The 23659-nt window shown below is 34.9% G+C and overlaps 2 protein-coding genes across 5 annotated transcripts; both read right to left on the bottom strand.

Moving 5' to 3' along the window:
• Positions 1–7745: 7745 nt before the first annotated feature.
• Positions 7746–10614, bottom strand: ankrd39 (ankyrin repeat domain 39). 4 transcript variants are annotated; one of them, XM_055167561.2, is made up of 5 exons: positions 10461–10614; positions 10075–10215; positions 9526–9629; positions 8972–9175; positions 7746–8869 (listed from the first exon to the last, which is right to left on the bottom strand). In XM_055167561.2, exons 2-5 carry the CDS (start codon positions 10142–10144, stop codon positions 8720–8722), a joined length of 528 nt encoding a protein of 175 aa, XP_055023536.2. In that variant the 5' UTR covers positions 10145–10215; positions 10461–10614; the 3' UTR covers positions 7746–8719. The 4 variants fall into 4 exon arrangements, with proteins under 4 accessions (XP_055023536.2, XP_055023534.2, XP_055023533.2 ...); XM_055167559.2 differs by having other exon boundaries at positions 10124–10215; positions 10461–10613; XM_055167558.2 differs by having other exon boundaries at positions 10075–10245; positions 10461–10535.
• A 911-nt stretch (positions 10615–11525) lies between these two features.
• Positions 11526–22040, bottom strand: kctd9a (potassium channel tetramerization domain containing 9a). Its single transcript, XM_055167551.2, has 12 exons — positions 21822–22040; positions 19888–20009; positions 19475–19518; positions 19294–19390; positions 18497–18555; positions 18281–18409; positions 17478–17545; positions 17303–17398; positions 15076–15225; positions 14559–14664; positions 14334–14467; positions 11526–13134 (listed from the first exon to the last, which is right to left on the bottom strand). The coding sequence occupies exons 1-12, from the start codon at positions 21867–21869 to the stop codon at positions 13018–13020; spliced, it is 1170 nt and encodes a 389-aa protein (XP_055023526.1). The 5' UTR covers positions 21870–22040; the 3' UTR covers positions 11526–13017.
• Positions 22041–23659: the final 1619 nt, after the last annotated feature.

Raw genomic sequence — 23659 nt, 5'->3', positions numbered from 1 at the left:
AAAGAGATCAAGCCTCAGCCAAGTAAGAAAAAGTAACGCAAAAGTAACTTAAAAGTAACGTAAGCATTACTTTCTATGAAAATTAACTAAGTTACCCACAATATTGTAATGCAATACTTTTGAAAGTAACTTTCCCCAACACTATACATAATATACAGTATAACTGATATAGTGTGAGATAGTTTATTTGGATTGATTTGAATTATTGTTTACATGGTGAAAGATGGTGAGCTTTATGTTAGTGTAACCTGTTGCTTATTGCAAAATATGTTTCCCAGAAACTTTTCTTGGCAGTTTCTGCAAAAACAATCAGGAGTGCAGCCAATGTTCATGAGCCGGGAGAAACTCTAGAATTACTACATCACAAACCCAACATTAGTCTGACATGTGCACGCACACACAAACACACACTAAAAATAATAACCAAAAAATGAATTCGGAAAATAGTTTAAAATAAAACGTATGTTTAAGATATATTTGATCCACATTTACATTAACACGCTTTTATCCAAACAACTTACGGTGCACTACAAGGTATATTGTGGGTTTTATCATTATGTGTTTTTCTAGGTTTCGAACCCACAACCTTTTCTGCTGCTAACGCAATGTTCTACTACTGAGCTATACCTGGCCATTTATAAATATAGAAATCATACCTAAACAGTTTTTATGTGATCCATAGTGTATTTTCATGGTATATTTATAGTATAGTATATACTGAGTGTATGTGGTGGTGTTCATTGTGTAATAGTAATCCACTGTATACCGTGAACTCTGTTCTTTGAACCACGAAGAACTACAAGCATGAAAATACAATTATGCGCTGCCTTCATATCCTGAACACTGTTGAATCACAGCTGTTGCGTGACTCAGGCTAAACTAAAAAAGATTTCATTCAATAAATGAAACCTTATTTAGGTTGTAAGTGAATGCCAAGTGTGAGTGATGCTTAATTTGCATTTCTTAAAGGGAATATTAGTGCTGAAGCCAGCAGACATTAACAGCTGTGGCAGTCGGGTCATAAATCATCACTGGCTGTTCAATTCTGAGTGCCAAACGGTCAGTCAAGTCCATGGAAGATTATTCTTACCTCCTATTTATTCCTCAATATGAGCTCATTCTGAGAAGTAACAGCTAAAACAGCTGGAGGAGGAGACGTGATACAGACTGATGATGAATATGAACAAATGTGAAAAAAGACATCTACATTATCATATATGTGCTGGTTGAAATCATTCTGGATTTCATAGGTAATAAAAATTGATAACATTATAATTGTGACCAATTATTCATACAATAAAACACAATCTACTACCGTACACTGTAAAAAATGTCTGTAGAAATTACAGTATTACTGTGTATTACTGGCAAATAGCTGCCAGTAACTTACTGTAGATTTTACATTTATGTTATTTACTGGCAACAGTTTGTTCAAAGTTAAATAAACGTAAAACATTTTCAGTCTTAATATTCTACAGTAAGTTACTGGCAACCAGCTGCAAAATTACAGCAAATTTTTTACCGGACTATAAGTCACACTTTATTCATAGTTTGGCTGGTCCTGCGATTTATAGTCAGGTGCAATAATATGTCAAAATTATTTCATATGAACCAAGAGAAAGCATTACCGTCTACAGCCACAAGAGTCCGCTCTATGCTGCTCCTGTATTTATGTAATTCAATGGATTCAGTGATGTGAAATGACTTTAGGACCTTTTTGAACTTGATCTGGCTTGTCGTGTTAATTTAGCCCATTTAGCCTCTCAGGTATGTTCTGTATGCTATTGTGTTAGCTGAATAAAAGTTAATGTTACGTTAACATGTACAGACACCTATTCAGCCTGCTGTTCTGTGCTATTGTTTAGTTAAATAACTTGTCTTTTCAGATTAAATATTTGTTCTTTGGCTTGGATTTTGTGAAATCATTTTCTAAATAAACGTGGCGTATAGTCCAGTGCGACTTATGTTTTTTTCCTCTTCTTATAGTCCGGAAAATACAGTAATATAAATCGAATCGTGAGACCAGTGGCGATTCACACCTCTGCTTTTGTCTCAAGAGCACTGTTCTGAATGAACATTTCAGCCATAAAAAAAAGTCGTTTCTAAATGTTATTACTTGTAAAAAAGAAAAAGGCCTACCTATAAAGTTCAGACTGAATACATTGACAAAAAAACTTGCTAATTCACTACTTCTCTCATTAACATGGCGAGACTTACAGCAAACAAGGGATGCAAATTTTGGCAAATTCTTTTCACCGATTACCAAACCAGGATTATTAATAACCCATGAAGTGTTCAACGACAAACCATAAATCAAACCTAATTCAATAGATGTGACATAAGGTAAACATCTTTTTGTTAGCAAGACTTTGTTGGATGAAACAAAACAGACCATTCAAACGTTTAAGGACACTTATGTGGACATTTACCCGTTTCAGAATAATAGTTACCTTATCAAATATATAGAAAATACAATGGAGGCCTATACGGCATAACCAAACATATTTCAGCATATTCAGTGTAGTCACCTAATTTGCATTTTTTCAGCCAGTTTCTTGAGGTCTCACAATGGGATGCTTTTTAAACAGTATTGGATAAGTTTATATCTATTCTAAGCTCTGATTGGCTGCTTTGTCCTATAGGTTTGCACAATTACATTGGGAGAAACAGGTGTCATTGTTTTATTGCACACAATCGTATTATTCTGCAGTTGGGTCATTCTACAAAAAAGGTGGAAATGCTTGTCCCTTGCTATTGCAATTTGACCCAATAATCCCATAATGATATATATTTAATAAATATAGACTGTCCTTAAAATGATGAGAGAGTTTATTTATTTAATTGTCTTTTTTTAAACCTTTTTTAAACTTTTTTTTAATGTCTGGTCCTGAAAATTGCCCTGTCCCTTTGATCATACATGGAAGTTGAAGTGTGTACTTATTATTTAAAACCATGTTTTTTGTAAAACAAATCAAATTTACATATATCTTTAACCCTGTATGAATTTACTACAACACTGAAATGGTAAAAATACACTATTAATATGAATAATATCAAATAAATATTTGTCCCCAAATGTATGTCATTGGTGTTACCCTACCCAAAGCACTTTTATTTTGAAACAATGCATCAGCTCTTTGAAGTTTTTCATGCGTCAAGAGGTCAGTGGAAGAAGTGCAGTGGAGGAAGGCAAAAGGTTTGTGAGATGTCTTACCTTATTTGTCTAAAATATCATGATATATCTAAGAATTCTGAGATAAGATTTTTTGGATGTCATTATTGTTACTCTTTTTATAGCTGGGAGTGTTAAGATCTTTACATAAAAATACATTATACTGAATAAGTATGTGATTGTTACTGATTAAATAGCACATGGCTGGTGGCAGCCATTTTGTTAAAATGTTTGTTTTTTCTGTAAATTATCATTGGTGTTACCATCATTGGTGTTATCATCATTGGTGTTACTTCTCTAATGAGTACTTCCTCAGCACTATTCCTTTAACTGACCAACATAAAAGCATACAAACAAAACAAGATGGAAAATATTATGAAAGTTTATAAGTTTTATCATGTTCATTATCTATTATGATATTCTAATTGTGTCATTGGTGTTACATTGTGTCATTGGTGTTAAACCAAGTTTTGGTGTTATGAATGTATTTTCTTGTACTTTCTAGTAATATTTTGCTGTTGATATGGGATGTAAGCAGGGTTCCAGACTGCCACCAAATGGTCGCATTTTGCCACCAAAATTTGAGAGTGTGCCACTGAATTTTAAATCCAGTCGCACACGTGCGACCAGTAAATTTGACCTTTTTGTGATGTGACACTATATTTAAAACAGAACATTGTACTTTCTGCATCTATCATCAAAGCCTTCATTAGTAATGCAATGTACTTAATAGAAATGTGAATATTTGGTTAGCATGTTGATTTATGGTATGTGCCCCTAAATTTTCTGGTTGCGCCCCTAAAATTTTCAGTTGGGATCCACTGTGCTCCTAGTGAAAAAGTTAGTCTGGAGCCCTGGATGTAAGACATTGTTGATATTTCAGTCTTTGCATCAAAGCCTTTTTGGTTGAATATTTTTGTTTTTGTTGGTTTTAAAGAAAAAAATCAAACTGAGAATCAAATAATTTCAAACAATGCTGTGTAAAAATGAAGAATTTAATTAAACAAATATTAATAATCAATTATTTTTCTTGCTGTTATCATTCCTCTACAACCTTTAAATACACAAGCTGTAATGAGAAAAAATATTTAGTATCAACATTAATGTTGTTTAAATCACAGGTAACAGCAATGACAAATAAATGACTCATGGATTCTTTATTAAAAAGTTAAAAATAGATTAAGCTCTCTGTTTTGGGGATTCATAGATTTGACAAGTTAATTAATGCTATTAAAGAAGTTTTGGGTATGTTGAAAGAAGTAAATTTAAGCAGATTTCCATCACCCTGAATTCTACCATTACTGTTGAATGACCCAGTTATTTTGGTAGACCAGTAAAAAAACATGGTTCTATAAAATAACCATGGTTTTGTTATACGAAAAACATGTTTACTGTAGTAAAAGCATGGTTTTGCTAATGGTAATTAATACGACCAAATTGGTTACTACAAAAACATGGTTAATATTCAATAGGGCTGTTATAGCTCCTTACAAAGTATGTATAACGGAAACCCACCATAATTAATATCAATAATATTTTAGGCAATTGTTAATTGTTGGTTTAGGGTTAATAATTTTAATCTCTACACCCCTATAACTACTTCAATTTCAACTCGTTTGTCACAAAAATATATATATTCTTTTCTTTTCATGTTTTTGATTTTTTTTCATATGGCAAAAATCATATGGAGGTTTTATGATACCTACAGCTTGTAAATGAAAGAATAGGATTTCACAAATGACCTTCTTAACTATTCACAACTAACTTGTTACCTGTTTATTCAAGCTGTATGCATGAACCCTAGAAACCTCAGACATTGTAAGCTCGGACTGATTTTGGCAAGTGAGAGATGTCCTCGGGGCAACATATTGGGTTGACCCAAGGACAACATTTTTGTAAATAATACCTAAAACCACCCTAACCATAACCAAACCCTAAAATCAGAGGGACATGATAAGTGAACAACAATGGTCTAGAAACAGCTAATCCTGGTTGTAAGCTTAAACTTAAACAAACTGTAAACTTATTTCTGAAATCTGATTGGTTGATTGAAATGTTGCCCTGAGGACATCAACCACTTGGCAAAATCAGGAGAGCCACATTGCAAGTCAAGGTTTTACTTGTTCCTTAAATTTACATCAGGAAGTTCAGAAAGTTAAGTTGATTTAAAAAAACTCTTGTACTGTGGTATTTTCCAGATGTGTTGGCTATCATGTGTCTCACCGGTGCACATCCGACATCCAACAGTGCGATGTGTTGGTTTAAGTACAGGCCACAAACCTCAGCCCAAATATCAACCATACAGCCTTGATCCGACTGACGCAAAATGCTTTTTTTGTTGACAAACAGCATTTTATTAACCCTATTTTTAGACCCGTGTTGTCATTTGAAGTGTTGCAAACACGGCCACATTAAACATGGTTTGCTTTTATAATGCATCTACAGTGATCAGTCAAAGTAAAATCGGTGCTGCTAGTATTTACAAAGATATTTAAAGGTAATCTTTATAATCAGCACTTGATAGGTATACAAAGGAAAAATGTATTCAAGCTTCACAGCGGCAGAAGTCCTGGGTTTCCTTATGAATTAAAACAGGGGAATTGCACCCTCTACTGGAGAATTTAGAAACTACACCTCACTTTATTCTGAGGAGGTTTGTTGTGGCTCTCCTGATTTTGTCAAGTGGTTGATGATCAGAAATAAGTTTGTTTCGAGTTTAAGCTTACAATCAGGATTAGCTGCTTTTAGACCGTTGTTTTTCACCCATCATTTCCCTCTTTTTTTAAACAATATGCCGCCCTAAAAACATCTCTCACATTAAAATCAGGTCGAGGTCATTCAAAGAGGGAGCATTCAAGCTGTTCAACCAAAATGCAAATTCTCTTATAGTTTACTCGCCCCAGATGTATATGAATTCTTTTCTTAAGCTGAACATAACATTTTATAAAAATATCTCAATGTACATATACGTAGGCCTAAAGTGTTGTACGTTTCAAATAACACACAGATGCATCATAAAAGTCATGCAGACAACTCCAAAAGTGCTTTATTTTTGCTAAACAATCTCTAAATATTTTTTGTTTTTCTTACATTGTTTCACTTCAAGATATTTATTGACACAGTGGAATTGCCTGGATTAATTTTATTATTATTATTATTATTATTTTAATATTATTATTAATGTGCTTTTGAAGCAAAACTTTGGGACATACAGTATGTACATTAAGTGATGATGATTATTTAACCCCTTAACTGGCACAAATCCCTTTGGGGGGACTGTGATGTAAACATTCAAATTATATACCTCTGGCATTTTTTGGTCTAGAAGCCTAATCTTGGTTTTGTTTTAAAGAAGACAATTTAAGGTTTTTAACAGAAGTGGAGGTGAAATTATCAAATACAAAATTGTTTTAACAGTTTTTATTTTAATAAATAAAAATAATGCAATAACATTATTTTATAAATAACATATAAATTAAATTATAAAAATGTAAATAAACACGAAGCCACAAGTCTCAAGTAGTTGGGATCCAAATTTCAAGTAAAAAAAAAAGAGGTTTGTGACACACTTTTAGAGGTTTTACCAACAACTGCCACTAGGTGTCAGTCGTTTGCGGCATACTCTTGTCACAAATTAATAAATTACTGTCACTGCATTAGTATTAATGCACAAAGGTTTTGAAATATGAAAATTACATTCTTAGAGCTTTCCAATGATACATAGTTTGTCAACATTTTTGAAGATTTATAATAGGATAGTGTTATAAGTAAATAATAATTAATATGCATTCCTTTGGGGGGAAGGTCATGTAACAATAAAACTGTCACTAAATTATTTCTATCATCAGATGACCTTAAAATATAAAAACTACATTCTGAGAGCTTTCCAGTGATATATAGGTTGTCATGATTTTTAAGGTATAGAGTAGGATGTTAGTGTAATAAATGTCAAAAATGTGGCCTACCTGTGGCCCCATGACATTTTAGAAACTGCCTCTCACTACGTCATAATTTTCCCAAAATGGTAATGAAATATGAAAACTACACCATTAGCCATTTCCACTGATATATAGTTTGTCAAGATTGTTTAGGTTTAGAACAGGGTATTAGTGTTACAAATATATAATAACAAAGTGGGCCCACCTGTATACCCGTGGCATTTTAGAAAATGGCTATGTCATTCCTTTACCACAATGGTGATGATCAATTAAAACTCCACTCTTAGAGCTTTCAAACAATATATGTTTTGTCATGATTGGATAAGAATTCACACCCACAACACTGAAGTAAACGTAGGGATCCCACTGGCGGGACAGTGACATTTCGCAGGATAAAAATCTTTTGAGGCACACTCTTCATAAATAAATCAATTACTCTCCCTACATAATTTATTTTATAAAACACTGTTAAAATGTCTATTCTAGAGGCTTAGACCTTTACAATGATACATAGTTTGTTGTGATAGATAAAAATGTACATGCAAAATATTGAAGTAAATCAGGTGTCCCGCCTCAGTGCCAGTTAATTAAATAAAATATCTGGGACGACAGGAGGATGAGTAAATTATGTGAAATTTTTTGAAAATGTATAACTTTTTTATTTGTTACAATGGCTGTTGCTCAGCTGGTGCATACAGGGCTATGTGACCTGCATGCTTTGAGTCAAATGGTTTTTTAGCCAATCAGCTGAGCCATAAATAGCATGTGACCAATCAATCTTAAGCGGCATGTGAGTGCTGATTGGCTGATGACATCACAAACACGCACAGTCTGAGGCTCTGTCCCAAATGGCACACTCCAGACTTATGGACTTCCTCAGAGTCCACATTTTGATGACGTCATGTAGTGCAGACCTTAGGGACCCTTGACGCGAGTACACAAGGGCGCACTGGATTCGTATTTTTGGACAGACTTGAGCATCATGCCGGAAACAGGGAAAAGACCGTCATCTGATTGCTCTTTCGCAAGGACTTTTGGGTTGGTAAAGTGCGTGGAGCCTCCAGGCTTTGCAGAAGAGCGCATCAAGGGTGCAAAGCAGGCGCTGATGAGCACATTTCGGACATATAAATGACACGCGTGCAATTTAAGGCCACAAGACTGAAAGTGCGCAATTTGGGACAGACCTGATGCTTTTGATGACTATCTTGGGTCAAAGTACATGAAAAAAAATCACACATTCAATTGCACCTCATTTATACAATTTTATCAGAATACACGGCTACTTGCCATCCATAGAAAATATGTTTTTGTCAATAAAATTGTTTAGTACCATCCTTTACCTGTTATGAGGTAACTATCTACTGTATGCTAACCAGCCAAACCTTGTTCTTCCAGTCACTGACTCAATATAAAAGACATTTGAAAGCGTTAGCCATCTTTCTAAATGTGCCATCTCTTCCAAGCCCTTTTGCTGATCTGGTGGCAGAGGATCTGGTAGTTTCTCTAGGTGATCATTAAAGACCTCCTTCCAACCATAAGAGATGTCTCCAAAGGCACAACCTTGATAAGGTTCTTGATTCCTTTATGAGGAACCCCCAGGCACAACAAGTCATTGCGGTGGTCTCAGAAACTCCCAAAACGTGTCGTGCTCCAGACAGAGATCAAAAGGTAACCGTGATCTCTTATCCTTCACACCTCGTAAGGTTGGAAAAAGCTTCACCAACAGCTCGCAAACCTCAAGATGCTTCTGCTCAGCAGCCTGCATGTACATACAAGCACAAACCCAGTCAATCATGTAAACAAACTGTACATCTATTAAGTACGTCTGGCACGAGTTAAAGGAAACTCTGATCAGTAGTACCTTATGAAGTGGTGTGGCTCCATCATCATCAGTCAGGTGTGGATCAGCACCACGGTCTAACAGTAGATTCACCACTTTGAGATGACCACAGTAGGCTGACCTATGAAGAGGGGTCGCTCCGCCACGAGTCTGGACGTTAAAACAAGCTCCGTAGTCCAGAAGTAACTCGCACACTGACAGGTGACCTGCTCGACCGGCATAGTGCTTGTAAAAACAAAGAAGATCTGTAAGACGAGTTTATTATTTATATTATGAATGGGAGAGAATTATGATGTTAGAAAATATCTTTGATAGCCCAAGATATTTATTCACTGCATGAAAGTTACTTTCATTTAAAAGCAAAGAAATTTCAAAATTACTCTTTCTTTTCTATTTATTATTTATAATTATTATACATGGATATTTTATCACCTTACATTACTTGAGAATATACTTAATATTTCCACTTATAAAAATGTATCAGACACGCTAAAAAATTATTATAGACCAGTGAATGCAAAAATACATTTACAAAGCGAAAAATGATAAAAGTGAATTATACAAAGACAACAAACCAAAGCGGTGTAGTTTGCCTGGTCCCTTATATTTGGATCAATCCCTTTTTTAAGAAACGACTTGACTCTCTCAATATCTCCATCCATCGCAGCTGACCAAATACCTACAAGACGACAATACGTGTTAGAAATACTAATGCTGTCGTAAAAACTGTATATGGGTGATTATAATTGCAGGTACGCATGCGCACGCGTCTGTCAAGAGGTCTAACTATTACCTTGGTAACAGAGTTTGACGGTAAAAGAGTTTGACAGTACCAGAATTGACACTTGTTCGACTTCATGGGGCGCCGCAAGAAACATCAAGCGGATGACGTCAAAGTACCGCGAGAGCGATTCGAGAAACCATACGGAGAAGTCTAATTTCGACTCGCTCTCGCGGTACCTTGACGTCATAAGACTGTCAGTTCTTGCAGAGCCGCATTAAGTCGAACAGACGCAAACTTACTGACTAATTCGGACAACAGGAAATCACGATGAGTAAGTTACCAAATATTAAAATAATTAAAAATATAACCAATTGGAAAAAAGACTTTGAAATTAATGTACCTGCAATTATATATTCACCCTGTACAGAAATAGTGTGCATGTGATGCACCTCTTTCAAAGTCCATCTCATCCAGGGTTTGATGAACGCTTGGTGTCGAGCGATGAGCGCTACATGTGCATTGAGTTTTATGCGAATCCATCCTAAAATGCCATATAAAGCAACACAAATGTCTAATATACAAAGAGTCGACATAAATATGCGCAAGTGTATGTAAATAACCGTGCTCTTATTTTGTATAAACTAACACAGCACAAGCGACAATCTGAATAACATTATAAACAAGCGGCATATATGCGACATAAGCGATTAAAAAAGTATACTTTTTAAGTCAATTAAGTAAACATGCGAGTATTTAAAAAAACAATCAATATATAAAACTCATTACCTGCATATAAATAAAAAGATAAAGCTCGAGGTAGCGAGCTAACGTTACTACCACCGTCTGCTATAACTTAAGCGGCGAGCTTTCAAAATAAAAGTCCGCTAAATGAAAATCAACACTCCCGAGGACCTACAGTGAGGTATAGGTTCAAATGAATATTCATTAATTTTTTTCTGTATTTTTAGGGAAATGCTTTGCAATAAACATTGCTTATGTCATGTAAAGTTATGAAAGTAATCATTTGTTACTGTAGTACACGTACATCACTGTATTTATGAATTAATTTGATATACATTTATTTAAAATAATGGTTTATCCATTCAATACCAAACAGCTCACATAAAAGTTATTAAATATTACACTTTGTAGTGTGCATGGCTGACTGTGATGCTCACTTGCATAAATTAATATACACCTTAACACGTTCTTCAAAATTATGATTGTTCCTTCTTGTTGCTATCTGAAATAAAATATATCATACACATTTTGTGTACACAACATTCTTTATCTCAAATATAATTATTTATTTATTTATTTCAATTGTCTATTAGAAATGAAATAACAGTAATTCTAAAATCTTCTAGTCATTCTTTAAAAAGTTGGGGCTCTGCTTTTTCAATGTAAAAGGTTATACATAATGGGTTTCTTGCAACCACTCATATAAGTGTTTAGTGTATAATGTTTTTTTAAAGCACAGAGGCATCACTTCTTTCACAAGTGTTAGTTTAAATGTGTCATTATTATGGCTGTGAAACTAAACCACAGCTGTGAAATTACATTAACATGAAAGTTATGAGTCATGTTTCATAAGCCCATATTTTGTTGCCGGTTTCCATGATTATGTCAAGACTTCAGCATATCACTGGCTTAAACCGTAGTCAGATCAGACCAAGATGGATTAAACATTTACTGCAATATGACTAGAAATATTAAACATGAATCGTGTTTCAAAACGATTAGTACTTTCATAAACTACTGCAAGATTTTGCAAAGCACCATGTATACACCCATATTAGAAATATTTATGATGCATCAGACAAATGCAAGCAAATAAAGAGACAACAGCAGTTTGATTATAACAGTCTATTTATGGAAATATACTTCCGTAATAGAGTGAGTGCAAGAGAGTTAGGTAAGTATTGAATAGGATCCTCACCTATACCTTACATAAATACAGCCTGATACATAAATAAATAGCTTGCACCCTTTGCACAAGGGTCTGATATACATAGAGAATCACACTTAAAGTGCAAAAGTCTATTTTGATTGCCTTCATTTAACAGGATTGATATAGTACCTACAATAACATTTGTGAAAAATAACATGAAAAAATAACAGCATGTTATATATATATATAACAAATAAATGTCGCTATCATTTCTGACTGAGATGTTTCGGTTTTCATTTAAACCATGCAGCAAATAGGTCGGCTGACATTAAAAAGTCTATGATGCAATATATGCGAAACACTAAGGCCAAAATTGCATGTTATAAATGTGCTACTTAGCCTTATTTTATATAAGAGCTAAATGTGTAATTAGATATTGATAGTTTAGCTTTGGATATGATTGCACAAAGTTCAAATTTAGTGCTTTGAAGAAAAAAAGTAGGATTATGCAAAATACAACGCAACGATAACCATTAAGGAAGCACCGGATTAGAAAATGACATAAGAAACATCACTTAAAACTTTTTGGTATGAATGAACAACAGTTGGTCGCATCAACATGTTCAACAACTAAAACAAACAATATTATATAAAGCTGGGGGGGGTTAAAGAGCGAGGAGTTGAAAAAATAACATTCACATAGATAAAAAAGTAATCATGTAAACCAGCATATTGGCACCACTGGTTAATTATTGTGCATATTAACCTATGGCTATTACACAGTTATCAAAGGGTTAATATGTCTGAAAGTGTGCAGCAAATTTTGGTGTGTTTTTGGTTGAAATCTTTGCATGACTGCATGGATTCGAAAACATTAAGTGAAGTGAAACTAATAAAAGAGGCGAGCGGGATGGGAGGTAGATGAAACAATGAACAGAAAACACTTTGTGTTTAAATACGAGAGAAAGGACATCATGTAAGAGCTATGTGTTGCATATTTAAAACCAGACCTATCTGCTACTCTATATACAAACGCTACGAGCATGTTTTATCTGCGATAAGCTGTGCAACAATGGCAATATAAGCCTCTATTATAAGCCTTATCATAGTTTGATATATTTGGTTGTGAACTTCTTCAGCTGGAATCAAACACAACACAAAACGTATACATTCTGTAAAATCAATGGTTTAACTCGAACCATAAATAAAACAAAAACTTAAAAGCAAATAGGTTTGGTGAGATGTTTAAACATTTGTGATCTCTACAAGAAGCTTTTTCCTTTTTTGGCCGTGGATGTGCACTAGTGCAGGAGAATAAAGCTTAAATTGAAGGGGTGGAGCAAATCAAGTGCTAGTATTGTATTGCATACGGTTCCACGGGAGCGTGAAACAGGAAGTGGGGGGAGGCGTGGCTGGCTGGTGAGGTCGTCGGGCAAGGAGCAACATAATTGGTTATCTCACACTTTGGGACATGTGCAATGGAGTCAGCATCTCTTCGAAAATAGCTCCTTTCACGTTTGAGCCACGCAGGTTCGCTTCTTGTAGATCACAGCCTGAGAGATCGCAGTTCTGCACAAGAAAAACTCGGTTTGGTAACACTTCAAAATAAGGTTGTATTTGTTAACAGTCAGTCCACTTTTTTTGATAATAGGCTCATTTTTCAGCTCCCCCAAAGTTAAACATTTGATTTTTACCGTTTTGGAATCCATCCAGCTGATCTCCGGGTCTGGCGCTAGCACTTTTAGCATAGCTTAGCATAATCCATTGAATCTGATTAGACCATTAGCATCGCGCTCAAAAATAATTAAAGACTTTTGATATTTTTCCCATTCAAAACTTGACTCTTCTGTAGTTACATCGTGTACTAAGATCGACAGAAAATAAAAGTTGTGATTTTCTAGGCAGATATGGTTAGGAACTATACTCTCATTCTGGCGTAATAATCAAGGACTTTGCTGCCGTAACATGGCTGCAGCAGGCGCAATGATATTACGCAGCACCCGAAAATAGATTGAAAGTTACCAATAGCAATAACTGCGTCATTTTCCGTCGGTCTTAGTAGACAATGTAACTACAGAAGAGTCAAGTTTTAAATAGGAAAAATATCGAAACTCTTTGGTCATTTTTGAGCACGATGCTAATGGTCTAATCAGATTCAATGCATTATGCTAAGCTATGATAAAAGTGATAGCTAACATGAAGTTTCAATGAACAATACTACTTCTACACAGTGCACCTTTAACATGAACTAAGATTAAGAAATGGTTTAGACTTTAGTGGCATCTAGCGGTTCGATTGCAATCAACAGCTCACACCTCCCTTTCGAATCGCATAGAGAAGCTGCGGTACCCCCCACAGGACAAACATGTTGTTGTCTGAAACAACGTAGTAGCGAATCGCGCTCTTTGGAGCACTTTGTCCGTTTAGGCCTACATGGGGGTGCAAAATGGCAACTTTGTGTAAGGGGACCTGCAGTGAATGTAGATAAAACCGGTTCATTCTAAACTAATAAAAAGAATACAGTTCATTTTGTAAGGTCTTTATACATCACTCATATATAGTTATGTATATTATATTGCATTTCTGTAAAAGATCTTTTTAAAAGTTACACAATGAACCTTTAAATTGTATAGTGATTATACATATTTGGTTTGGTTTGCGAAAAAATCTAAAAAGGCTAAGTTTACAACTTTTAAACATTTTCAATAAAAAGTCTGCTTTATTTCCCAATTTAAATAAGCAGATGTGTGACAACAATGATTTCTTACCTCGAGATCTGTGCCTGCTAATGTAGCACCGCGCAGGTTACAGTTTTTTAGCTTAGCATTTTTCAGGGTAGCCACACGCAGGTTTATCCCAGTCATCTGACTGCCTTCCATGTCAACCCCTTTCAGATTAGCTCCTAGTACAACAGTTAACCGATTACAAACAAGATAAAAACGTAACATTCATTTCGCAAAGATATTTTGTTCAAAGATTGAAATAAATTTTACCCTCCAAATTAGCCTTCAGCCCAGATGGATCCTCAAAGTTACAACCTTTCAGAGACGCTCCCTCTGCATTCGAGCAAAGCATCTTCACACCCTGAAGATTAGCACCCTGTAGCACATCATGTTGGCATGTCAGAATTGATTAAGGGGATAGTCAACACAATGTTATAATAATTTGTATGTATCTTACGAGATGCCTTATTCGTAATAGTTTGTTCGACCACATACATTTTTGTACAATTTGCTGTCACCCATGATGCTGCGGTTAGGGGCTTGGATTTTATTGTTTTTTTTATTATCATACATTGTAGTTCATACAAATTAGCCCACTTCCCATGAGATCAGGCTGGGATAGTTTACCCACAAACTAAAAAAAATTAACATGACCTCCATGTAATAACAAAATGTGAAATTGTAAATCATGCATTAATCATGCTTCACAAAACCATAAATAGTACATCATTCACAATTTCACATTCAATTGCTATTATCTAAAATAAATGAGAGATGTTCAGCTCACATCCAGGTTGGCTCCAGATAGGTCCGCCCTCTCCAGGTTTGAGCAGCACAGGTTTGCATAGGTGAGATTACAACGACTCAGATTTGCCATCTTAAAATTTATATAGCGTAAATCCAGCCGAGAAAGATCAGCTCCACTAAAATTCAGACCCTAGAAAGAAAAAAACTAATATGAGTAGAGGGCATCTAACACTGAACCATGACTGTAGCTGCGTTTCCATTACTCTTCAAATTGCGCCAATTGAAATAGCGAATTGAAAATGCGCCCAATGGAAACACGGCAATTTCGCATCCATGTCGTATTAATGGCAAAAATGCTCAGGTGGTTTTTCCGGTCATTCCAAAAAGAATATACCGTATTTTTCTGTCTATATGCCGCGTTTTTTTTCATAACTTGGCTGGTGCTGCGTATTATAGTCAGGTGCGTCTTGTAAGTCAGTATGAATTAATATTGACATTTATGAGGCAAGAGACAACATTACCGTCTACAGCCGTGATAGTCCGCCATATGCTGCTTCTGTATTTATGTAATTCAGTGGATTCAGTAATGTGGAATGACGAGTATGCGAACTTCACGCTAGTTGGCTTGTTTGGTTATTTTAGCCTATTCAACCTTCCAGGTAAGTTCTGTATGATATGGTTTATTGTTTAAATAACTGATAATATTACTTTAACGTACAGACATCTATTCAGCCTGCTGTTGTCTGCTATTGTTTAGTTGAATAACTTGCCTTTCCAGATTAAATGTCTGTTCTTCGGCTTGGATTTTGTGAAATAATTTTCTAAATAAACGCGACATATAGTCCACTGTGACTTATATATGTTATTTCGTCTTAAAGCAATATTCCATTTGCGTAAAAGAAAAATTCAGATAATTTACTCACCACCATGTCATCCAAAATGTTGATGTCTTTCTTTGTTCAGTCGAGAAGAAGTTTTTTAAGGAAAACATTGCAGGATTTTTCTCATTTCAATGGACTTTAATAGACACCAACAATTAACACTTAACAGTTTTTTTCAACTGAGTTTCAAAGGACTCTAAACGATCCCAAACGAGGCATAAGGGTCTTATCTAGCAAAACTATTGTAATTTTTGAAAAGAAAAATAACAAATATACACTTTTAAACCACAACTTCTCATCTATATCCGGTCCTGTGATAAGCCAGCGTGACCCGACGCAATACGCCATGAAGTCAAGAGGTCACAGAGGACGAACGCGAAACTCCGCCCGCCAAGTGGTTGAAAGAGGACCGTTCCTACGTTGTTGTATGTCAACTGATACTAATTAATGTCTTTGTGTCAGTTTATTGTTTAAAATGGTCCGCAAATGTGCGTTTTATATATGTAACACGTGACCTCCCTACGTCACTACGCATTTACGTTAGGTCGCGCTGGACCGGACCCAGACGAGAAGCTGTGGTTTAAAAGTGTATATTTGTTATTTTTATTGTCAAAAATGACAATCGTTTCGCTAGATAAGACCCTTATGCCTCGTTTGGGATCGTTTATAGTCCTTTGAAACTCTGTTGAAAAAAACGGTTACGTGTTGTGTTAAGTGTTAATTGTTGGTGTCAAATAAAGTCCTTTAAAATGAGAAAAATCCCGCAATGTTCTCCCCAAAAAACACAATTTCCTCCGGACTGAACAAAGAAAGACACCAACATCCCGGATGACATGGTGGTAAGTAAATTATCTGGATTTTTCTTCTAAGAAAATGGAATATTCCTTTAATGACGCATTTATGAATAATACGGCTTATACTCCAGCGCGGCTTATAGTCTGGAAAGTACGGTATCACAAAACTGCAATGAAAATTCACCGGTTACCTGACATGCGTAAAAATCACATGATCATTCTTTAAATATGGCGCAGTATGTTTGATTTAAGGACAAGACAGAGGAGGTGGGGTCAACTTCATGCAACGCCACTAAAAACGACAAGTGCATGACATCAAAATACCACGAAAGTGATCCGAGAGTCGACTGCTCTATATGCTTTCAAAATACACTCTTGTATTTTGATGTCATGCGCATGTCGGTCTGTGTGGCACCGTATGAGGCCAAACACACCTTTCCACACACATAATGGAAACGTTGGAATTTCGTAAAAGTTTTTTGTGGACATTAAGAAAATAAAGCAAAAGTTTTGCGCAAATCTGTAAAGGAAACGCAGCTTGTGTGATGTTAAAACACGACTAAACTATTTAATCCCAAAAAACATCCTCTACCTGACAGCGTAGCTCAGATTTGGTTGGCGTAGCCAGCAGAAACCGAACAAATTCTTTCCGGGAGAGCGGAGAGTGATCTTCAGGTGGATGAGAGTTCTGTTATGAAACAAACAAATAAATTAAACATCTATACGTTAACGAAAGTGAATGTATAGAAACATTTCCATTCTGTTACCTTTATGGCGACCTCTAGCTGTTCAGCCAACTGCTCAACTCCGAAGAATCGAGCTTCTTCCAGTACTCCTAAAACCATAAAAACATTACTATTGAAATTTGGCTCCCCTGGTGATGTCAGAAGGGGATAATACTGCCCCTTTATCTGCACTATCCAACCACAGCACTGCCATTTAGTGCAGAGATCAGCTCATTTGCAATTTTAAAGGCAAAAAATGGCAAACATTTTTGCACAATTTTAACTTGCTATAATAAATTATATGCTATTTTGAGCTAAAACTTCACATATGTACTCTGGGGACACCAAAGATTTATTTGACATCTTAAAAAATGTTCCCTTTAAAATATGTCAGTGCAAGCTGTTTTTCGTTAAGACAGCATTTTAGTCTTGGAAAGTCTTGAAAATAAAAATTTAGATGTTATGATGTTTATTGGACTTTCATTAAACATTAAGGGGCGGTTTCCCGGACAGGGATTAGACTAGTCCTAGACTAAAATAAACTTAAGAGCTGTTCAAACTGAAAACCACTTGCACTGACATATCTTAAAATACATCAGAGCCCTTTTTTTAGCCTCAAAATGCACACCAGTAATGTTTTTAGTAAGACATGTTTGTTCAAACTAGTTATATTTTCTAATTAAACTAAGGTCTAGTCCTGGTTTATGCTAATCCCCGTCTGGGAAACCACCCCTTAAAGCTGTAGATTATAGTGATTTTACCAGCTACATTTATTATTTTATCACGCAGTAACAAATGAGATGAATTAGATGAATAAGTCTTGCCCATCAGTAAATGCCACTCACCGAGTAAGTTTATTCCTTCATTGACAATGATCTGGCCATGCCTTAGGTAATTTAGGATGGGCTCAAAGTAGTCCGGGCTGCGGTCAATGAGGTAAGCCCCGTGTTCATCCTGCTTATTACCCCAGACATCTGCAGTTCACATAGTGGAGAAACAACATTAAACTAGCAAAACAATGCATAAACAAAGTTAGTGTAAATGAAGTTTACTAAACTTACTCTTCTCTCTAAACATGTTTGCCAACATACTGTCTGGCTCTTTATTCACAAGAGTACTCCTGAAACAAGAGCAAACATTTGACATAAATGATAGTGTTCAAAGGTTAAACATGCATGTGCAGACAACATATCAATGCAACAAGTAAGATTTAACATCTGATAGTTTAAGTCACATTCTGATGGTAAACCACCAAAGATTAAACTGTGCGGTATGGTGATTTTACTACAGTTAGAAGTCATGTCTAACCATTGTAAAAAAAAACATCACTGTAATGCATGACCTTTCAGAGGTCATAGCTTGATTTTCTTCATATTTTCATTAAAAAGTATCACTTAGAAAAAGCTTAAAGTATAACACTTAGGGATGCATGATATATCGGCCGACATATCGTTATCGGCCGATAACTGCATATTTTTAATATTATCGGTCTGATAGCAAAATTAGGCCGATAAATGAAAGCGGATAAATGATGGATTATGTTGGTTTGTTGAACCACTTCACTTGCTCATTGCTGGCCATGTGGAGTTTTGATTGGTGCTTTCTGTGACATAGCACAAAGATGACACGTGTTGCGGGCTTAAGAAGAGTATGCTAGTCTAGCGCAAAGACATGATGTCCGCGGTCTGCGAGTTTTTTCATTGTGAAAATAATATGAGTATTTATCGGCCTATAGATATTGGTTATCGGCCCCCAAATTTAAAGAGTTATCAATGCATCCCTAATAACACTGATTCAATTAAATTTTACGAATACTTCATTTTAGGCAAATATGACTGTAAAGCCTCTGTATGATTACCTAGTTGTTGTAAAAAGCCGGCCACCAATATTAAGCGTCAGCCAATCGGTCTGCGAACCTGAGTTGTCATCTGATGTCTTTCCATCGCTCTGAGGACCTAAAACATAAATATAGTGATACTACCCTGTAAGAGTTCATCTTATTGTGTTATTTGTAAGAAAGTCACAGCTGATCAACTTACTGATAAAAGCATCTCCTTCTGACACGTATAACACATCATCATCTCTGTGGAACACATACACAGTTATTAGCATCCTGTCACATGACCTTCGATTTCCCTCTTCTACTTAATAGTCGAGTACAAAGCTCGATGTGATCTCCGTTAGGTCTTTTGTGTATTCATACTGAGCTCATGCTGATACAGAATAACAGAGAACAGAGGTGTGATTTTCCATTACGTTTATTTTAAGGTGTTACATGATATCACAGAAAAACCATTTTGGGCTGAATGTTTCCATAAATACCCATTATATGAAGAACCTGGTTCTATGTGGCATCGCTGTGAAGACATGCTTACTAGGCACCCTTATTTTTAGAAGTGCGCACTGTGAAAGCTCTCTTTCCTGAAATATGAAAGAATTAATGAAATCTCACCTGATGAGAGCAATGTCATCTAGGAGTCCACCTTTCCCATTATAAAGGTTACAAGCCCTGATTCCCAATTTATTGCTGGCGACTGTCAAAAGATCGGACAGAGTCCCATAAACAGCTACAACCTGCAAAAGAAATTAGGCATTACAATATACTCTTTAAAGAGGACATTTCACAAGATTTAAGATGTCAAATAAATCTTTGGTGTCTTATGAGTACCTACGTAAAGTTTTAGCTCCATAATACCATATTGATAATTTATTATAGCATGTTAAAATTGACACATTGTTGGTGTGAGCAAAAATGTGTCTGATCTCTGCATTAAATAGCAGTGCCATGATTGAATAATGCAGAACCCCCCTTCTGACCTCACACAGGGAGCAAAGTCTGAAATTACCTATTTTTCACATGCTGACAGAGAATGGTTTACCAAAACTAAGTTTAGTGCTGCCTCACGATTAGTCGCGACTAATCGTTTGCAGAACAACAGTTTTTGTTTACATAATTTATGTGGATGTACTTTGTATAATAATAATTATGTATAAATACACACACACACACAGACAAGCATGTATATAATTAAGAAACATTTGCATGTGTATATACATGTTTATATTTATATATAATCTATATTATATATAAATATTTATTATATAAATATATATATTTTTTAAAATTATACACGTATGTGTGTGTATTTATATAAATATAATTATTATACACAGCACACACACATATATTATGTAAACAAAAACTTTTATTCTGCAAACGATAAGTCGCGACTAATCGTGAGGCAGCACTAACTAAGTTACTGGGTTGATCTTTTTTTAGGTTAATAGAAGCACTGGGAACCTAATTATAGCACTTAAACATGGAAAAAACTCAGATTTTCATGATATATCCCCTTTAAATAAAGACTCCTAGAGGTTCTTTATTGGGCTGTATGGTTTCATAAAAACCCTTTAAAGGGGTCATAGCGTGAAAATCTAACTTTTTTCATGTTTAAGTGCTTTAAATGGGTCCCCAGTGCTTCTGTCAAACTAGAAAACGTGAAAAAGAAAAACCCAGTAACTTTGGTAAACCATTCTCTGCAAGCATGTGAAAAAAATAGGTCAATCAGATTTCACTTATTTTGTGACAGAGGTAGTAAGTCTTAGTACAATAATACCACTCCTTAATCTGCACTATCTAACCACGACTCTGCTATTTAGTGCAGAGAATGAGAGAAAGAGAAAAAATAATTGACAGCACAACTGAGTTTCAATTTCAACAAACCACCATTATTGCGAACAGTGTTTGTATTTCTTCAGCTCATTTGCATTTTAAAGGACACACCCAAAAACAGCAAAAAGTGGCAATTTTAACATGCTTTAATAAATTATCTATATTATATTTTGAGCTAAAACTTCACATACGCACTCTGGGGACACCAAAGACTTATTTTACATATTTTTTAATCGCATAATATGACCCCTTTAACACCCACAGAAGCTTCTGGATTCATAAGGCGTGGAAAAAAACCTATTCATATTTATTAAATCTTTAACAATATATAAACTGAAGTGATTTAATTCATTCTAACTCAACATGCAATCCTTCAGAATATAAAAGAAGGTAGACTACATAATACAAATGTATATTAAAATGTATTGATCTACCTCATTAGTCTGAATAATGTTAGTACAGTACAAATAAACAACATTATAATAACATTAAAGCGCGAGCCCTAAAGCTTAACTTTGGCCTTATCAGAAGGTGATAACATCAGGTGATTAATCACAATTTTAAAGGTTAGATCTGCGTTTTATCTAGTCGTCTGTTATATCTCTAGTAACTAAAGTGAGATGAAGGCATCGATATGCTTCGTGCCATTATCAGGACATCACTGTGCTCACTTACTGGAGTTAAACGTGGACTGTGTGTGCGTACGCACTCACCTTGCCATTTTTGGAGGTTCCGTTGACAAAAAGCGTCACCCTGCGCATGCTTTGTTTAAACGGACTAAACGTATGGCCTGTACAACGATTAATTAATTTAGTAGATCGTTAACTTATCTATGTATTAAACTAATACCTACGTTAAAGAGAAGGAAGAACCAACCTAGCTACATTGTATTGAAGATGACGACGTAGCAGCTGTCCAATCACAGCGCGAACACTGTGGCAGACTTAGGGTAAGGACCAATCACGGGACCGGATTCACAGACTGGGCCTGTAATTCGGACCAATCAGACACAATTGTGGTGTAACCTTTTTTTAATGTAAACTTGCCTTTCAAGAAAGGAATTTTGACGCAAGGGAAATGATTATTTCTGTGGCTGTAGGTCAATCTAACTACATATTTAAGTAAATGTAAAAGTATGACTAACGTTAACTTTGTAGAGAAGACACAGCCTGTCAACAGACAGTAAACAAAACTGCGAAGCCGAAAGAAAACTAAATGAATAAAAATATATCTGAATCTAATTCAATTGTTAGAATATTTAAAAAATAGATTTGTAAATAGAAATGAAAGGATTAAAATATTTTTTCACTGATTTACAGTAACATACGTATCTTTCAGCACCTATGTAGTGTCGCTTTTTCTTCACTAGATGGCGTAGTAGAACATAAATCTTTGTCCATACTTAGTCAATAACATATAAGACGATATAATAATGACATAACAACAATAAGTATTTAATTAACGTAACATGTTATATATTGTATTATTTATATTATATGTAAATGTATAAATATAGCAGATATACTTTTTAACTTTCCAGGTGTCATTTATTTCAATACATAATGTTGCATAAAATGCTTGACAGACATATGAACTTTGAAAAAAGCTGTCACTGGGCTAGTAACAGTTAAAATGGTCATAATATGTACAATTTACAGACATGTATACATATGATGAACTAATATGAACTCTGTAGGGTGCAGATTTGTACTTTTTGAAAGGTATGTCACCCCAGTGACAGCTAAGGACCTTTTTTGACCATTTTTTTTTTCTGATAGTATAATATTAAATCCATAAAGTGTTGAATAATAAGCTATAAGTTATTACTTAGAGATAATTTAATAATCAGTGATTAAATGACTATTCAATATAAAATTAGTGTAATTATTTTTTTTAAAAAATTCATACTTTTTAATTGCTGTTTTATAAGTTGTAGATGATAAGGATTATACCAAAGTTAACTGCATTAATCTTCAAAAATGTGATATTCTTGCCAAAAACTAGCTGGTAATTAGGCAAAAACTAAATTAGACAAATAAGGTTAGTCCTACAGTAGTATATGTATACCTTATATATCATATGTTAATTTGACATTTAATTCAGAATTTTATGAGCTCATAATTGAAATGTTTTTGCTCATATTGTTTTCTATTTTGCTTCCTATTAAAATATTAAAAACAAGTGGTGGTAGTGGCTGAGATTCACTCTATGGGCACATATTTAAACCACAGATGCAGAAAATCCCACTTTAATGAAGACACTTTGCATAATGTTTGGAGGCCATTATGGATAAAAGATGGAAATCTACTACATTTTGAATTCCGTTATCCATTGAAATTCACAGCCTGGACTCAGTTCCCCCAAGTCCCTTTATTTCCAGCCTTGTTTTACAGTTTCATATTGCATGTGAATCACAATTATTTATATATTTATATACACACATCTTTGCATAGAGGTCATATAGGCTACCTGTTAAATAATGTTCACATGTAAATCTAGTTAGAATGAATATTAAAGCAAAATGCTTTCTCTAATGTGACCTTAACATTGC

This window comes from Misgurnus anguillicaudatus, chromosome 5 (genome assembly GCF_027580225.2).
Source record: "Misgurnus anguillicaudatus chromosome 5, ASM2758022v2, whole genome shotgun sequence".
Lineage (NCBI taxonomy): Eukaryota > Metazoa > Chordata > Actinopteri > Cypriniformes > Cobitidae > Misgurnus > Misgurnus anguillicaudatus.
Note: the sequence above shows the minus strand (reverse complement) of the source record. Positions and strands in the feature narration are given on the sequence as shown.